We start from the raw sequence: 18,144 nt of genomic DNA, 5'->3' as shown, positions 1-18,144 counted from the left end.
GTTATTGTTTATGGTGAAAATGGATAACAATAATAACAATATTGAAAGGCTAAATGAATTCAACCACAAAACCCTAGCCTAACAATCAACAAAGATCCACCATAACATATGAAGATTACCTAAGATAATGCGAATCACATGAAATCACAAAGATTATACCATCACATGCCCAATAGGGTTTTGATCTCCATTCTTCCTATCTCCATTGATCTTGCTTGATATATTTGCTCTCAGATTTTATATGCACAAGAGCTCAACAAAGAACAGAATGTGGTTGCAAGTAGAATCGTAGTGTAGTCGAGTCCTCCAAATTGTCGATTAGGCTGAGTGATTAGGTCATTAGGGTTTGATAATGAAGGAAGCATCTCCTTATATAGAAGACACTATATGAAATGGAGGGATAAGATTGAGAGGTGTAAAAGGAGGTCGGCTATGATTAGAGGGTAGGTAAAAGAAATACCAAAATAATGAAAGAGGTAGGTAGTGTATGAATTAAGAGATGAATGACATGTGTCGTGTGTAGAAAAAGCTAATGAATTAATTAAATAAATAAAGATTTATTTAATTAATAGAAGAAGTGGGATAATTAAATAAATAAAATATTTATTTAATTTAGGAAATGATAATTTAAATAAATAAATGTATTTATTTAAATGAGAAATAAGGCTAGAAGAAGATAAATGAATTAATTAAATAAATAAAGATTTATTTAATTAATAGAAGAATTAAGCTTAGATAATTAAATAAATAAAATATTTATTTAATTAGACATGACAATTTTAGGTGTCTACATTTTGCCCCTCTTTGAGACAATGCGGCTTGTCGCGTTGTTTCAAAGAAGATAAGATGAACTGATACAGAGTTGCCCCAGGATGGGAATGATATGCCCCCTCGAGAGATTGGATGAAAAAGTCTGGAAAGATTGGAGACAATCTCTCGATAAGAAAGAAAGGCTAGAATGGAATGGTTGGATAAAGTGACAAAGTCATGGGATAATGAAGACTGACTCGGGAAATGAAGGCGAGGGCTAGGGTAGGCTATAAGATAGACCATGGGCAAAAGACATCCTCATTGTCATCTACACCTTCACGAGATCACAGTGCAGAGTGAGAAAAAGAGCAGCAGCAGTCAGCAGCGATGGCTTTCGTGCATAGATTCAACCGTGTTCGTCGATTTCAGAGGCCAGCAGAGGCAAGAGAGCCGGTAAGTACCACCAAACCTCCTTGTATTTTGACGCATTTATTTTCATTAATGCATGTCGAATAGGGTAATAAATGCACTTAGACTAGGGTCTAAAAAGTGTCAAAAAACGTCCAGGTGCGTCTGTGTAGAGCATAGGCACGTCTATGTCAAGAAGGCGCATCTGTGTTTTTCAGGTGCGTCTATGCAGTCTTTGAGCGTGTTTATGTCATGTAAGCGTGTTTGCGTTTGAAAAGTATGAATTTGCATCTTCTAGGTCAAATCGGCAGTTCTATGATGAACATATGCTGTCGATTGGATAAGCTGCTAAGAGGATACACTCAAGCAGGTCCTCTAGGAAGACTAGGATAGATCAAGGCACTTTGTGATGAACAATGAGTACCGAGATAGAGTACTTTGTGATGAACAGGGAGTACTGAAATATGAGCAGCACTTTGTGATGAACAGGGAGTGCAAATGTGAGTAACACTTTGTGATGAACAGGGAGTGTCACACACGTAGTACTTTGTGATGAACAGTGAGTACAACTAGGATAAATAGCAACACTTTGTGATGAACAGTGAATGTCACTAGGATAGATAACCATCTGCATTTAGGTAGCTAGCAGCATTTTTTGATAAACAGTGAATGCCACCATGACTGACATGATTGATTTGCTTGACTGCAGGAGTATTTGCCTATGTTGGAGTCACAGGAGAGATTCCCGTCCACACAGAGGTTGCGACCAGAGTTGTCGTTTTAGGATAGAGCTGCCATTGAGGAGATGGGTTTGAGACATGTGTTGTATGTGCCTGAGTTTCGGGCGAACATGGGATTGCTGACTACACTAGCTAAGAGATGGCACTCAGAGACTTGTACGTTTCATCTGCCGATGGGTGAGATGACAGTCACCCTGGAGGATGTATATAGGATTCTGCGGATATCGATCGATGGGGAGTTAGTACCCTATGATTGAGATGGAGACAGGGATGCATTGAGATGAGTGTTCTAGGATCCAAGACTGGAGATGAGGGCAGGACACGTGGCATGGGATACCATGACATGGATAGGATTAGCACTACCAATAGTGTTGGCAAGAGTGATCAGTGAGTTCCTCTGTATCAGTTTTGTACCATTTTATATAATGATGTAGACACCTGCGGGTGATTGTAGCCATATGATTTTGACATCATTGTATCATGACACTTTATATATATATGAGATGATGCATCTTTGCGGCAGCTATATGCATGTGTACCTATGTGATGAGATGTTCTTATGATGTATGTTTTATGTGATGCTTATGATATGGATGCAAATATGTATATGATGCAATGCAATATTTTTTTTTGTTCTTTTATGTTTTATATGTGTATGCATGATGCAAATGTGAATGTATGTAATGCAAATGAATATGATAATGCAAATGTAAATTGTGCTAACAGGTGTTGTGTGCAGGATGTGATGCAGTTGTGATATCTATATGTATGTATGAAATGCTTATATGTGGTAATGTAGGTGCAGCTACATGAAATGCAAATGTTTTTGGTGTGTCATTATACTCAGTCATGTGATAGCAGGCTACGCGGACTCGAGAAGGACGATGAAAGTCAATCAAGAAAGGGGGATGGAAGACAGAAGATATGAAAGTGAAAGAGCTTCTTGTGCGTTATCATCAATGAGCTTTATTATGGCAAGTAGGTTATGACAATCGAGGCATATGTTCGACCCAGAAAGTCATTGTACCTATTTGCATGGAGATAAGACAGTCACAAAGAAGGAATGCCCCAGTTCATACTAGACTCACAGTGTCCTCATATCCTTGGACAAGTCATAGCATTACTAAGAGACAATCCACAGACAGCAAATGCAAATAGGTGATGATACCCCATCCTCGCCTTTCTAGTCAAAGACATCCTGGAGATAGAATCTCTAGTCAAAGACATCCTGGAAAAGCTAAAAGACATGTCACCAAAAGATAAAATCAAAAGAAAACCAAGACTCGACACCAACATCCACTGTAGTCCTCAAGTTTAGTGTCTCTTGTCACTTGTATAAGTTTTATTTGATTGTGGTCACAATGTTCACTTTCACAAAAAGGATAGATAGCATTGAACCATATGTTGTCTGAGTCTGTTGAAAGATTTGATTTGTTGAAGCCCATTGTTGCTGCTGTATCTCGTCTGAAATTGACTGAATCCATGAAACTGATACTTTATTGCGGAGAAGATGAAACTTTATTGCGGATCTGCGATGCAAATGTTGCTTTATTGCGGATTGTGCGTGAATAGACTGAAGGAAGCTAGAAGAAACTGTACTCCTTGAAACATGTGATGTTCTCAGTTCCACACCCATCACTAGACGTAGGATTTGCCTTAGCCACAGATAAGATCTGATTTATTATGGATGGAAAGGGAGTGAAAAGGGGGGTTTATTATGAATGGCTAACCAATCTTGGGTAGATCAATAACAAGCCATGATAGGAATGGGTAAGTTTATTGTGGATGAATAGGTTGTGAGTGTGTGCAAAGTGAAGGATGAAAGAGAATCCTGAAGGAGGGAGGAGCAGTGTCTCTACACATGGCGCTGGTGACCCAGTTTTCACCATGGTACTTGCCCAGGGCGCCACCGAAGTGGTTTTCACCGTTGGACGAAATTATTTCTCTTTACTTTTTTCGATTTTTCAATGTTTTTGTGTCACAAGGTGCCTGTTTGCCAGGTTTTCACCAAGTAACGATTTTTTTGTTTTATAATTTTTTTGTATTTTTGAATTTTTTTAAATTTTTTTTGTATTTTTGAATTAGGATATTCTGATGAGCTATGTGTAGAACCTGCGAAGGCGCATGCTGTTGATAGGATCCTCCAAAGGTTCACCTTCTATAGTAGAGAGCTGATATGCCCCAGATCCATAGGCTGCTGTAATGATGTAAGGACCAAGCCAGTTTGGTTCAAACTTGTCCTTCTTCTCTCTGTCTTGCTGATGTTTGGGATTTTCTTTGAGAACCAAGTCACCTACCTCAAATGTGTGAGGCTTGACCTTGTGATTATAGCTGCATTGTTCCTTGATTGAATGATGTGTAGCTTGAGTGACTGTCTTCCTTGATGAAGGAACTGAGATAGAATTACTAGCATGTGGACTACACAGGCCCGTATGCGTGTCACCTAAAGAAGTTTGGGCATCCCTGATAACAAAGTCCTTTGAGGAAGCTCCATTAAAGGTCCATGATGTATCGCCAAAAGGAGATGGATGTGTGGAACAAGTGGATGAGTTATGAAGGCTTATGATTGTGAAAAGAAGTGAGAGTAGGATAGCATGATGGAGACTTAGGATCAACAAGTATGCTTTTTGGCTTGAAATTTTAGAACTTTTGCCCCCAGTTATTTTGACATTAGGGGAGATCAACTCTTGCTCTTTTTGCTTCATATGAGTTTTATCCTTGACTTTGATTTTTGTAGAGTCCAATAGCTTTTGATTTTGATTTGGACTAAAGCACTTTTCTTTATTTTTGACTTTTAGATTTTTCTTTTCAAAGCTTGATTTTTGATCCCCAGTTAGTAAGGGCTTTTGTAATTCTTGTTGATCCAAGTCTAGGGGAGGAGTGGAAATGGAATGAATGGATGATATGGTAAGGCTATGTGAGTTCTCAAGAGGGTTGACGATACACTCAATAGATTCTTTGTTAGAACCACTCTTAGGACTATTGATATCAAGAGTTGCTTGCACCGCTAGAGGAGATTTGCATTCAGACTTAGTAGCCACAACACTAGGTGGTTCACACCCAATTCCTTGGCATTGAAAATTGTTTGTAGGTTGTTCTTGTTGACAGAATACCTTAGGAGATAATGGGAGTTGGTCAACATGAAATATATACCCACCACATCCTAGGTCTTTAATGTTGAACTTTTCTTTTAGCTCTGCTTGTTTGGATGTAGAATCTTTTAAGGATTCAGGATCCACATATGCCGATGAAGGAATAGCTTCTCGATTAGCTGGAATTGTTATTTCGGATCTAGGTTGCAGATTGTTGCAATATATGAATGGATTTGGATCCGCTTTGATGGTCACTTCAACTCCATTGTGTGGAAACTTGATACATCGATGATATGTAGATGGGACTACGCTCATTTCATGAATCCATGGGCGTCCCAAGAGTATGTTGTATGTGAGATCGATGTCTAGGACTTGACAAACCACATCCTTTGTAACTGGTCCAACTCTGAGAGGTAAGGTGACTGTGCCTTTGGATGAGCGCTCTTCATCATCATATGCCTTGATGGTAATTTTGTTTGTAGAATTCACAGCTTTGTCGGAATATCCCAATTGTTTAATAGTGTTCAATGTACAAATGTTTAGACCTGCTCCTCCATCTATCAGGACTCGTTTGATTCTATGTTTGTGTATGAAGGCTTCAACATATAGTGGTGCATTATGTGGCCGACTTACGGAGGCGTCATCGGCTTCTGTGAATGTAAGGGAATGTGGAATGGAAAGGTATCCCACCATGGTTTGATACTGGTCCACGTTCAGATCAGTAGGAATGGCAGTGTCTCTCAAGATTTTGTCAAGAATAGCTTTATGAGCCAGGGATATGCGTAAGAGCTCAAGGATGGAAATGAGCGCGGGTGTTTTCCCTAACTGTTCTACAAGGTCATACTCAGGTTTGGTTGATGAAGAAGCGGTGTTTTTAGTGGAGGCACCTGGCAACGTAATCTTACCTCAACGAGTTGTAACATGACATTCAGAGGTAGGTTTGGAAGAAGATCCAACACCTCTTAGGACATTCTTGGGTCTCAAAGTAGAATTCTCAGACGCTTTGTCCTTGATGATAATAGTAGAGACGTAATTGTCCATTGAGATGTGATTGATAGTTGAATCATAGTTATAAGATGCTCTTGTATAGTTGGTTTGATCCTCTGTGGCTTTAGCTTTTCCCTTGTCATGTTTTGGGAATGGTTCCTTAAACATCTCATGTTCTTGATTGGAGGAATGTCCCTCAATCTCAATGTCACCTCTATCAATGAGATCTTGTATGATGTTCTTCAGTCGATGACAATTTCCTGTCTTATGACCCTTGCTCTTATGAAATTCACAATACTCATCATCATTCCACCAATTTGGTTTAACCTTTGGTTCATATGGAGGAAAATCTGGAACTGTGATCACTTTGTTTGCCACAAGCTTTTTGAAGACTGATTCAAGTGGTTCTCCCAACGGGGTGTACTTCCTTCGTGATCTAGAAGTTGCTTGAGTATTCACTTGATTGTTTGTAGAACTTGATCCTGAAAAGATGAACTTGGGTCTCACTGTATTGGCATCAACAACGCCATCGTTGACTGTGTTCTTGTTTTTATTCCAAAATCTTGGCTTGTCTTTTCCTTTAAAGTCATCTTTGTTTTCCTTGAATAGCTTGATGACTCCTTGTTCAATTAAGACCTTTTCTGTTGCTAGACCCTTTTCAATAACATCCTTGAATGTGGACAAACAAGCTTTCCTTAGATCATAGCCAATATCCTTGTTAACGTTTTGAGTGAACATTTCTACCATTTGTTTTTGGGGAATTTCACAAGAGCATCTGCTGGCTAGATTTCTCCATCTTTGTAAAAATGACGCAAAAGATTCTCCTTCCTTTTTCTTAGTATTGCATAGAGTAGTGACTGAGATATCTGTTTCTATGTTGTAGGAGAAATGCTCAATGAATGCCTCTGCTAAGTCGCCCCATGACTTAATACCGGGAGGTAATTGAGAAAACCATTCCATAGCTTGATCTCCTAAGCTCTGCGGGAACAACCTCATCAAATATGTTTCTTCTGCCGCTACCTTAATGCAAGCTGTGAAAAATTGTCTTATGTGTGCCTTGGGGTCTCCTTTTCCTCTATACTTATGAAATTTTGGCGTCACAAAGTGTGCAGGAAATGGAGGCATTGGAATGCTCTTATCAAATGGATAAGGACATATGTCTCTCATAGTGTATGTTGGTTTTGGTGCACTCATGTCCTCCATTTTCTTTTGTAAATCTCTTATTTGTTGCTCCAAATTGCTCTTGGGAGGAGATCTATTTCTTGTAACATACCCCGTGTTTGAAACACCCATTCAAGGAGGAGCTTGTTGCATGTATGGATGATACTGATCGTAGACATGTCCATATGGAGGTCTATATTGATGCGGCATATATGGAGCACTTGGTATAGCTTCATGTTGAGGAACCCCATATCTATTTTGTGCATATATACCATATTCTATAGGCATTTCATTTTCCATTGTGTTGCCCCCAAATTTGACATGAGGTTTCCTTATGTCCAAATTTTGAGGATGCCTTTGAGTATCCACTTGTTTTGATTGATCCATAGCTGGAGCATGTGATTGAGCATATCTATCTGCATAAGGCTTCCATAATGGTTTTCGAAGGTAAGTATCATATGTTTGAGCTTGTGTATGTGGGACTTCTGGTTTTTGAAGCAAAACTGATGGTGATTCAGGTACCATATCCGGTCCTCTATTTCCCCCACTATTGGGTCTCCTTTGATCCATGTTGGATTGAGTTTGTTGCGAGGGTCGATTTTCCATAAGTTGAGACATGTCAAAGTCATGAGGTATTTTAGCTCCACTTTGTGCCATCATGTGTAAGAAGTATTGTCAATCTCTCCTCATTATCTCTTCAACCAATCTATTGAAATGAGGATTCATTATGGATTCTTCTATATCTGCTGATTGTATTGAAAAGTTGTCCACATTGTCATTGTGTGTAGCCTTGTTGTTTGTAGTGTCTGCATAATCCCACTATAAACCTCCATGTCAGGTAATGTAATGTGCTCAGGATTGAAAAATAAATCATTGTCATACTCATAAGAACTCATGTTTGCGGATTCTTGAGCTTTTTTAGCTATTCTCCTAGATTTTTGAAGGCGGGTTTCAACCATGAACTAGGTGTTTGACCAAGATGTGAGAGACTAGATGAAAATGAAAAGAGTATGGAAGACCAAGAGTAAAATGGAATGTAAATGAATCTTGAGGTGTACTTGCAATGTCCAAAGTGTAAGACCAAGTATGTATGTAGTAGAGTAGGTGTGACTTCCAAAGAGAGGATAGTTTCTCTTGATGAGGTAAGTTGACCTTGACTCTAAGTAAAACCAAATGAGACCCAAAGGTAAGAAACCTTGATGAGGGACCACTAAGCAAAGTGTTGTTGTATGTAGTGTGTTGACAAAGTATGATGATGACAAGCAAGTGACCTTTTGACTCAAGTTTAGACAAATGTGAATATAATGTAAGGTGTAAAGCAATGATGGATTTTGTGAGACCCAAAGACAAGTTGAATGCTAGATGAAAACCTGGAGAAACAACCTAGGAAGCTCAAGAATTCCGAAACTGATTGTTCTTGTTTGCTTGATTGTAAATTTTTTTCAATTTGTGAAGTTGTGACCAAATCTGAATGTTTGACTGTTTTTCATGACAAGAGGACACAATGTTGATGAGGACTCAATGTTTGCAAGTGTTTAGACTCTCCAAGATGACTCCAAGAAAAGTGTGTTGTTTGATGTAAAATGTTTTGCATACACTTGAAGACACAAAAGACACAATGTTTTGTTGTTTGGTCTTGATTGTTTTGAATATTTAACATAAGTCAAGCACAATTCTTATGCCTGGCCAAGACAATAGTTGTTGATCCCACTTGGGGTTTTACCCCCGAGGCTACGCTATTCAGAGCGGATACTTAGATGCTTGACCTCACTGGCTCCACCCTCGGCACTCACTTCTCGAGTCAGCCAAGCATCAATCCCCATGAAAACTCCCCATGGCGAACTTTGTATCTCTACTAAAAACCGTATGTGTGTGGGCCGCTACCAGAGGTCTGACCTCCTGCCCCAACAACTAGAAGGATTTGGGCTTCTAAAACAAAAAGGTGCTAGTAAGGGCATCCGCTCGTGTGGCCATACATGCGGCACTTTCAGCTCTGTAAATACAGAAGGCTCCCAGCCGATAGGGGTTACGCCCTACAAATGATCAAATAAATTTGATCAAACGGGTTTATGGGGAGACATAGTGTCGGTATGAACTAATCAGCACACGTTATCCATAGTTTTCACCATGAATACATTTGATTATAGTGGTTCGGAAGAGGTGGGTTTTCCTCGCTACCGCTTGGGTCGTTCTCTTCTCACTAGTAGTCCTAATGACCACACGGGAAGACCGGCCCTCTAAAGATTGAACAAAAAGAGCCTATTGCTCAAGACACAAAAGACAATGATTCAATTTTAGTGCACCAATTGAAGTGTTTGCTAGTCTATGAAAATAAGGCACACAATAAAAATCCAAAAACCCTTGCCAAGGATCTACAACAAATATTTATTAGTAGTTTGGATTGTTTGAAATAATCACCCCTTCCTGCAAGCACACAAGTTAGGTAAATTTTAGATCCAAAGACTTTGTGAAATAGGGGCCTTCAATAATACGTTTTGTTGACCAATTCAAAGATCTGATTCATCATAAAAAAAGACCACCTGTAAAATTTCAAGAGATTTCCAGAATGTAAGAAAATCCAAAAAATTTGCTAATTTGCTCCAAAAATTAATTTTTTATGAAAAATCATAAAAAATTCATATAAAATGCAAAATCGATCCAAAAAATCTGAAATTTTTACTGAAGAGTCCTTATGGTCTTCCAAACCTGCACAAAAAGTTTTTTGCAACAAATCCAAGCAGTTTGTGAGATATGAGTAAAATAATGCAAAACCCTAATTTTCAAAGATCTGATTTTTGAGGAATGATTTTGCGTCAAATTTAAAATAACAAAGAACAGATCTTGTGTATAATTTTGAGAGATTTCCAAAAATGTAAGAAAATCCGAAAAATTCGCTAATTTTCTCTCAAAATTAATTTTTTATGAAAAATCATAAAAAATTCATACAAAATGCAAAATAGATCCAAAAAATCTAAAATTTTTACTGAATATTTCTGATACGTTTCCTGACTTGCACAAAAAATTTTGTGTCAAAATTAGAAACGGTTTGTGAGATCTGATCAAAATAAAGAAAACCCCTAATTTTTAAAGATCCAATTTTTAGGGAAATATTTTGCATCAAAATTAAAATCACAAAGAACAGATCCTGTGTATAATTATGAGAGATTTCCAAAAATGTAAGAAAATCCGAAAAATTCTCTCATTTGCTCTCAAAATTAATTTTTTATGAAAAATCATAAAAAAATCATAGAAAATGAAAATGTGCTCCAAAAATTCTGAATTTTGGCTTGAGAGCTCCTGATACTTTCTTCAACCTGCAAAAAAAATTTGGTGTAAAATTTCCTAGCCGTTTGTGAGATATGATCGAATCTCTCCAAGATCTTGATTTTGTGTCCAAAACCCTAGCTGCACAAGGTTATTCTCCAAATTATTTTACAAAATAGCAATATAGGGTTAGAAAAATCTGCAAAAAACATAGATCTAAGAAAAATCCATGTCCCACAGGGCGTGCCAAAATGTTTATGGTGAAAATGGATAACAATAATAACAATATTGAAAGGCTAAATGAATTCAACCACAAAACCCTAGCCTAACAATCAACAAAGATCCACCATAACATATGAAGATTACCTAAGATAATGCGAATCACATGAAATCACAAAGATTATACCATCACATGCCCAATAGGGTTTTGATCTCCATTCTTCCTATCTCCATTGATCTTGCTTGATATATTTGCTCTCAGATTTTATATGCACAAGATCTCAACAAAGAACGGAATGTGGTTGCAAGTAGGATCGTAGTGTAGTCGAGTCCTCCAAATTGTCGATTAGGCTGAGTGATTAGGTCATTAGGGTTTGATAATGAAGGAAGCATCTCCTTATATAGAAGACACTATATGAAATGGAGGGATAAGATTGAGAGGTGTAAAAGGAGGTCGGCTATGATTAGAGGGTAGGTAAAAGAAATACCAAAATAATGAAAGAGGTAGGTAGTGTATGAATTAAGAGATGAATGACATGTGTCATGTGTAGAAAAAGCTAATGAATTAATTAAATAAATAAAGATTTATTTAATTAATAGAAGAAGTGGGATAATTAAATAAATAAAATATTTATTTAATTTAGGAAAATGATAATTTAAATAAATAAATGTATTTATTTAAATGAGAAATAAGGCTAGAAGAAGATAAATGAATTAATTAAATAAATAAAGATTTATTTAATTAATAGAAGAATTAAGCTTAGATAATTAAATAAATAAAATATTTATTTAATTAGACATGACAATTTTAGGTGTCTACAGTTATTTTTGTTCAAGAACTCCTCTTGGAGGTAGATGTCTTTTGAACAAAGATATCTTCCCCTCCAAGGATTCCCTTTACACTTGTTGCAAGATATCTTTTTTTCAACTATCTTGGCCTTGCTTTTAAGAGTATTGCCTCTTTATCTTGGATTTATGAACATTGTTGCCTAAAATGATATATCCTTGGTGTTGAAGGTGTGTATCTTTGTTTCTAGATTCCTTAAGACATCAACATAGGACTATACTGACATCTTAAGGGGTGGGGTGGGAGGGGGGCAATGCATATCACCATCTTTGAACTATATATCTTTTGCATGTCTTAAATGGGGTGTTCATTCTCAAATATAGAGAAAAAAAACTCTTATACAAGATGCTTCATGCCCGAAACCAAATACAACATATATATATGTCTTACATAGGATTACACATTCTCAAAACTAGACAAAACAAAGTCTTACACAAGATGTTCTTGAATCTAGACATTTTTTGCATTTACATTAAATGTCTTAAATTAGGTGTTCATTCTCAATTCCAAAGAAAACAAACTCTTATATGAGATGCTTCATGTCCGAAACCAGACTCCAACATATACAGCAGGATAAGTGAAACTAGCAAAACACAACTAGACTATTTTGACTCTCCTCCCCAACATGGATCACCTAGCAAATAATAGTTGGCCCATGGCATCCATGTTCTTTCTCACTCTTCTTCTCATGGATCACCTAGTAAAACACAACTAGAATGTGATATCCATGTCTTCCCTTTCTTCTAATCATGAGATCATAGTTTTTCTATTTGTGTTTCATGGTTTGATGCATGCCCTTGCTCTTTTTATGTGATCATTGGTTTTCTTGTGATGGCATTTCGAGAATGATAAATTAGTGGTTGAGAAATTTTGATTATCAAGGTCTCTTCAACTAGTTGACTTGGGGTCTTGTTTTGATTTTTAGATTTTGTGTTATGTGTCTTTTGCCTTTTTGTCTTTGTGTTGTTTTTTGTATCATTGCATGTAATTTTGTGAGTTAAGATCCTAATATTGGGGGCTTGGTTCCTTGAAATTAGTGATGTCTTATACTCCTTATGGTCTTTCTCCTAATTGCCCCTCTTTCATCATTCATCTACTTTACCACTAGTATTTGCATAGGCTCATACTCCCGTTAAAATGGGGGCTTAGCATCGTAAATTGTCACCATTCTAATTTACACTTCATGTTTGTGGCTCCATTTTTGTGTGTTCTATCCCCATCCCCTCTCTAGGTTTGATTTGTGCTTATTACCCAGCTTTGATGTCATGAACAATCTGTTGTGGGTCCCACAGAGGGGTACCTACCTCCCTGGCACCTTATTTTGGTCTCTTTTGTAGTGGGACCAAGGTGTGGTACGTCCTGGTCTGAACCATGGTGCCCTAAAACACCATGGTCCCCCTCAAAGGGGCCCCAATTTGAAATAGGGCAATCATTGTATCTCCCCGACGAGAATTCATCCCAGTGGCTATACATCAGTGTTGGAGGTTGGCCTAATTAGTAATTTACCTAGAAACCCCTATATAAAGACATCATATCAATTCATTTTCATATCCACACCCCACCTAAATTATTTGTGCATCTGTGAAGCATTCATTAGCAAGGTTTTTTAGAGATCTTCAAGGTTGCCTATTCAACATCAAGCATTGTGGAGTAAAGTCATGTCAATTTTTATGCAAGCATGTGTGTGTGATTAAGGTTTTTCAAGTTCATGTGTTTGTCATGCCATTACATACAACATTTGTGATTACATTCAAAGAGCATTGCATCATCAACAACAATTGCACATTTGAGGTATATTTCCTTAAACAATTATTTTAGTATTTGCATTATTTCATTCAAGGTTGATTCCAAACCAAGGTTTGACTTAGGCAGCCCCCTATTCCCAACATATTTCCCCTTTTCTCTATGTGTAGGAATAGGTACAGAGTTGTAATCGAGAGGATCAACATAATTTGCAAAGACGAACACACACACACATATATATGCATGTATTTCAAGTAACAAATTTGATACATTCGAAAAGCAATAATTTGTATTATTATATACTTACACATAAATATATAAATACATACATGTATACATATATTTATGTATTTCTCTTACATATGTATATATTTATCTATATATATTTGTTTGTAATATAAAGTCACATTCATTTTTATATATATATACATATATATCTATTGACGTATTCCTTTACGTATATACACAATGACAACTTACAAAATGAAATTGATCTATCACAAATTGATTGTGACACATACTCTTGACCATTGCAACTTAAGTGTGTGTGTGAAGGTCTCAAGATGACATTGACACATTTACACTTTGTCTATACTGCTCTCTTGAATGATACTCCTTGTTCTTTTGGTAGGATGAACTCGATGATCTCCTTCCTAGATATCACTTGGGCAATCAAACAGGTGATTAGACCACTTTCATACATAAAGTTATATTCCATAATAAAACATTCTTGCATTTCAAATTCATCACAAAATGAACAATTTAATCTATATCTTTCATTGCAAGTTTCAAAACACATTAGAAACCAGATTGACATCGTAACATGTCATTAATGACAATTCATCCAAATTCAAAGTAATTTCACCTTTATAACATGAAAGTTAAAAAGTAAAAACCATTAAGAACTGGAATGAAGTACTAAACAAAATTTAGGAATAACAGTTCTCAACACATAAGTTTTTTGTTGGCATAACAATAAGATGACCAAAATTTAATTGATTTCTATATATCAAATAAAAAAAATAACAATACTTTGATTTTAAAATTTGAATATAAAAGTGATTTGAGTGCCTTTTGCACACTCATATATTTTCATTGAAATAAGGAATTCGATATATAGAGATCAAGCTTATATCAGGAATGAGATTAAATAATGTCATTGACCAACCTGAATACAATAATAACCTAAATATTTAAGAGTGCCCTAATTATCCGGACGCGTCTATTCTAGCTCCAAAACGGTAGTATGGATCAGTTTTACACCATCGATTTTGCAATAAACGACTGCGATTGACTAACACGTCACTATCACGTTATACGAAAGGTCTATTTTGAAACCAGAATAGCTTCAGCCTAATTACCCTCTACTCAAAACATAAAAAAATATAAAGTATACAACATTCAGCAAATAAATTAACCGTAAAACCCCTTTCCAAACAGAAATGATATAACAATTGGTAAAGGCAGGAAAAAGAGCAACTTTTGAGTAGTAAGTGAGATATAAACGAGTAGTTCCATAAGAGCCTCATAATAACAATAGAGATGCATGCATTCGTGTAAGATCTCAAAAAAGTTATTATCTATTTTTAAAGCGCCCAAAGTACAAAATACATGATAGCGTCGGTTTTATCTAACTTTCGCGGCTACCTTTTTCAAAAATTAATTATTATTATTATTTGAGTCAACACATCACCCATGTGCATTCATTCCCCACCAAATAGTCATTACTTTACTTTGACCATTCTTATTAAGAATGAAATTATAGAGCTTAAAAGTAAGAGCTCAACAAGTACTTAATTCACAAGTAACGAATAATCCACATGCTTTTCAACGGTAGATGGCCTAGAAAATCAAAAGCTTAACTGCTAACCAAATTTTGAATATACCCACATCCCTAGGGCCCTGCAAAGGACTAAGTTTAGTTTCTAGATTATAGTACTTAATATTTACTAAACAAATTCTAAACAAAACCTAGAAACAATAGTTGTTATAGTTTGGATACCTACAAATATTGAACGGTATATTGGATTTTGACAATTTTTTGTTGTTGTTTTTATATGTGACTTAACTGCTTATGGCTATCATTATGACTTTGGTGTAGTAACGACGCATGTTGTGGAATCTGTTATGCGAGCAAGGGTCAAAAAATGCACATTTCAAAGTGTTGCCCAATACCTACTTAAAGATGCCCCAATAACCGTACATTTAAAATTGCCAATACTTATGCACAAATACCCCAGTAATCATGCAATATAGGTACCAATAAAAGTGCACAAATGGGCCAATTATGACTCAAGTATATCAAGAAGCGGACGACTATTGAAACATATGCTTAATGGACTTTTAATTATTCACTTATTTCTTATGGATTCGATTGTGTATGCAATTTTTTCATCTACATTTCAAATCACACTCCGATTCATCATCAGAATAAATATGAATTTCAAAGAAAAAAGAATACTCTTCCCTTATATACTTTTTTTCTCCACTTTAAACTCTTTTTACTCCATTTACAAAGTCTTAGATGAAAGAATACTCTTCCCCTATATACTATTTTTTCTCTACTTTAAGTTCTTTTTACTCCATTTACAAAGTGTCTAAATAATCCTTGGTATTAAGTTGCAACGTTTTTATTATCTATATCTAGAAAGTGATTATATGATAATGTAACCCATGTTTGCAAGAGACACAAAGCAGCTGGAAATGGATATGTGGCGCAGCAGTTCTCACATAGAATCTATGGGTCATTGTGTTTTTATCCAATTCTTCTAGGTAGAAATACAGGACAGTTAAATTTGTGAAGCATGGAATGAGCTGTAAGCAACTAGTTTTGGGAGTTGTCAGTTGCTTGCAATCCCAACACAATCATGTTCACCTAGTGTAAAGGTGAATTAATGGGCTCCTCTGGTTGTTTGGAATATAGTTCCCACTATTTTCCATCTTATTCTTTGTCCCCCCAACTCATCTATTTAATTCAACCTCCTTCCTCGCATTTTCTCACACCAATTTCCTCTTCTTCATCATCGTTAGGCCAATCTCTTTCTCTGGCCCTTCATTCTCTCAGTGGGTAAGAAAGAAAGAAATTATTTCTGCTCTGTAATGACTGAACTTTTTCTTTGTTCTGATAGTTTTTGTGTACTAATGAGACTAACTTTTTCTTGTTCTGATAGTTTTGTGTACTTATGATGCTGTAGATATAGTGACGAGTACTCATGCTGTTGTTGATCTTGAATGCAGGACAAATGGCTGTCATGCAACTTTTTCTTGTGGGTTTATTCTCAATAACCAGATTTGGATTCGCCCATGGCTGGACCAGCGCTCATGCTACATTTTATGGCGGCGGTGATGCATCCGGCACAATGGGTATACTCCCTTATTTATTTTTCCTCCTCCATTGGGGGATTCTCTTATAATTGAGATGGGAAATTTGTGTGATACTAACCAAATCAGACACAGTTAAATCTAATTATTATGAACTCTGAACTCTGAGAATCTGATGTTCCTAAGGGAAAACTTGTGTTAATGTATGATCCAGGTGGGGCGTGTGGATATGGGAACCTATACAGCCAAGGATATGGCACCAACACAGCTGCTCTGAGCACTGCTCTGTTCAACAATGGCCTCAGCTGTGGAGCATGCTATGCAATCAAATGCAACAATGATCCACAGTGGTGCCTTCCCAATACAATAGTGGTCACTGCAACAAATTTCTGTCCGCCCAACAATGCACTACCTAACAATGCAGGGGGATGGTGTAATCCTCCACTCGAGCATTTCGATTTGTCAGAGCCTGTGTTCCAACACATTGCTAAATACAAGGCTGGGATAGTACCTGTTATGTACCAGAGGTTTGTCTTTTCTCTTGAAGGCTGCTGGGCCTTACTTTTCTCTTTAACAAGGCTTAAGCAAATGATTAACAATAGTTTTCCCTTCTCTTACATGAATTGCTCTGCTTCGTTGTTGCAGAGTGCCCTGCAACAGAAAGGGCGGAATTCGATTCACCATTAATGGCCATTCCTACTTCAATTTGGTGCTTATCACTAATGTTGGAGGAGCAGGGGATGTGCACGCAGTCTCCATAAAGGGATCTAAAACTGGGTGGCAGCCAATGTCACGAAATTGGGGCCAGAATTGGCAGAGCAACAGCTACTTGAATGGGCAGAGTCTGTCATTTCAGGTCACTACCAGTGATGGGAAGACAATTACCTCCTACAATGTCGCTTCAAACGGCTGGCAATTTGGCCAGACTTTTAGCGGCGCCCAAATTTAACTGCAGACAGAGAAATTCTCTTGCTATTCTCTAAAATATTTACTCACATATGTAGCCAAGGAAGGCATCTGAAATAGTTTTACTCACATATGTAGCCAAGTAGGCATCTGAAATAGTTTTTAAGTTTTTTATATACCCACTGGTGATTTATTACAGTGCTGTGGCTGCACTGGTTATGAAAGGCAGCAGCAGCAGTCGGTCTCATGTGACCATGGTTTTGATTTAATTAGCAGGACATAGGTAGTGCATTGGGCTTAAGCCCCTGGCAGAGGTGGACTACTGAGTCACTGACACCCGCCCTTCTGCGCAGTTATTTTCTATAATTAGAAGCTTCCTGACTGTGTTTTTCCAGAGCACAACACTTCTGCTCTTAACAGAGGCATTCCTTGTGCTTACATTGTAAATATCAGTTGATTGACATATATATAAGTAATAATTGTGCTTGTTGAATTTCTGGTGCTGTACATCATTATTTTGGGTGAAGCTGATTGTTTTGAAAAGTGGATATATGATTTGTCGACAAAATTGTATGATGGGTGGTTCAGATTACCCTGAAAGTCCTGTGGAAACCCATTATTAAGGAATTAGCTCTATGATTGCTTTAGTTCTTCACTGTTACAGAGCATAAGGAAAAGGGGAAAAGTAAAAACCAAAATCCAAAAT

At 36.9% G+C, this 18,144-nt stretch overlaps 1 protein-coding gene across 1 annotated transcript; it reads left to right on the top strand.

Annotated features, from left to right (window-relative positions):
* Positions 1–16,152: 16,152 nt before the first annotated feature.
* On the top strand, positions 16,153–17,931 carry LOC131050424 (expansin-A1). The gene is made up of 4 exons (XM_057984603.2): positions 16,153–16,278; positions 16,449–16,574; positions 16,747–17,059; positions 17,178–17,931. Exons 2-4 carry the CDS (start codon positions 16,454–16,456, stop codon positions 17,479–17,481), a joined length of 738 nt encoding a protein of 245 aa, XP_057840586.1. The 5' UTR covers positions 16,153–16,278; positions 16,449–16,453; the 3' UTR covers positions 17,482–17,931.
* The last annotated feature ends 213 nt before the right edge of the window (positions 17,932–18,144 follow it).

This window comes from Cryptomeria japonica, chromosome 10 (assembly GCF_030272615.1).
Source record: "Cryptomeria japonica chromosome 10, Sugi_1.0, whole genome shotgun sequence".
NCBI classification, from domain to species: Eukaryota; Viridiplantae; Streptophyta; class Pinopsida; order Cupressales; family Cupressaceae; genus Cryptomeria; species Cryptomeria japonica.
Note: the sequence above shows the minus strand (reverse complement) of the source record. Positions and strands in the feature narration are given on the sequence as shown.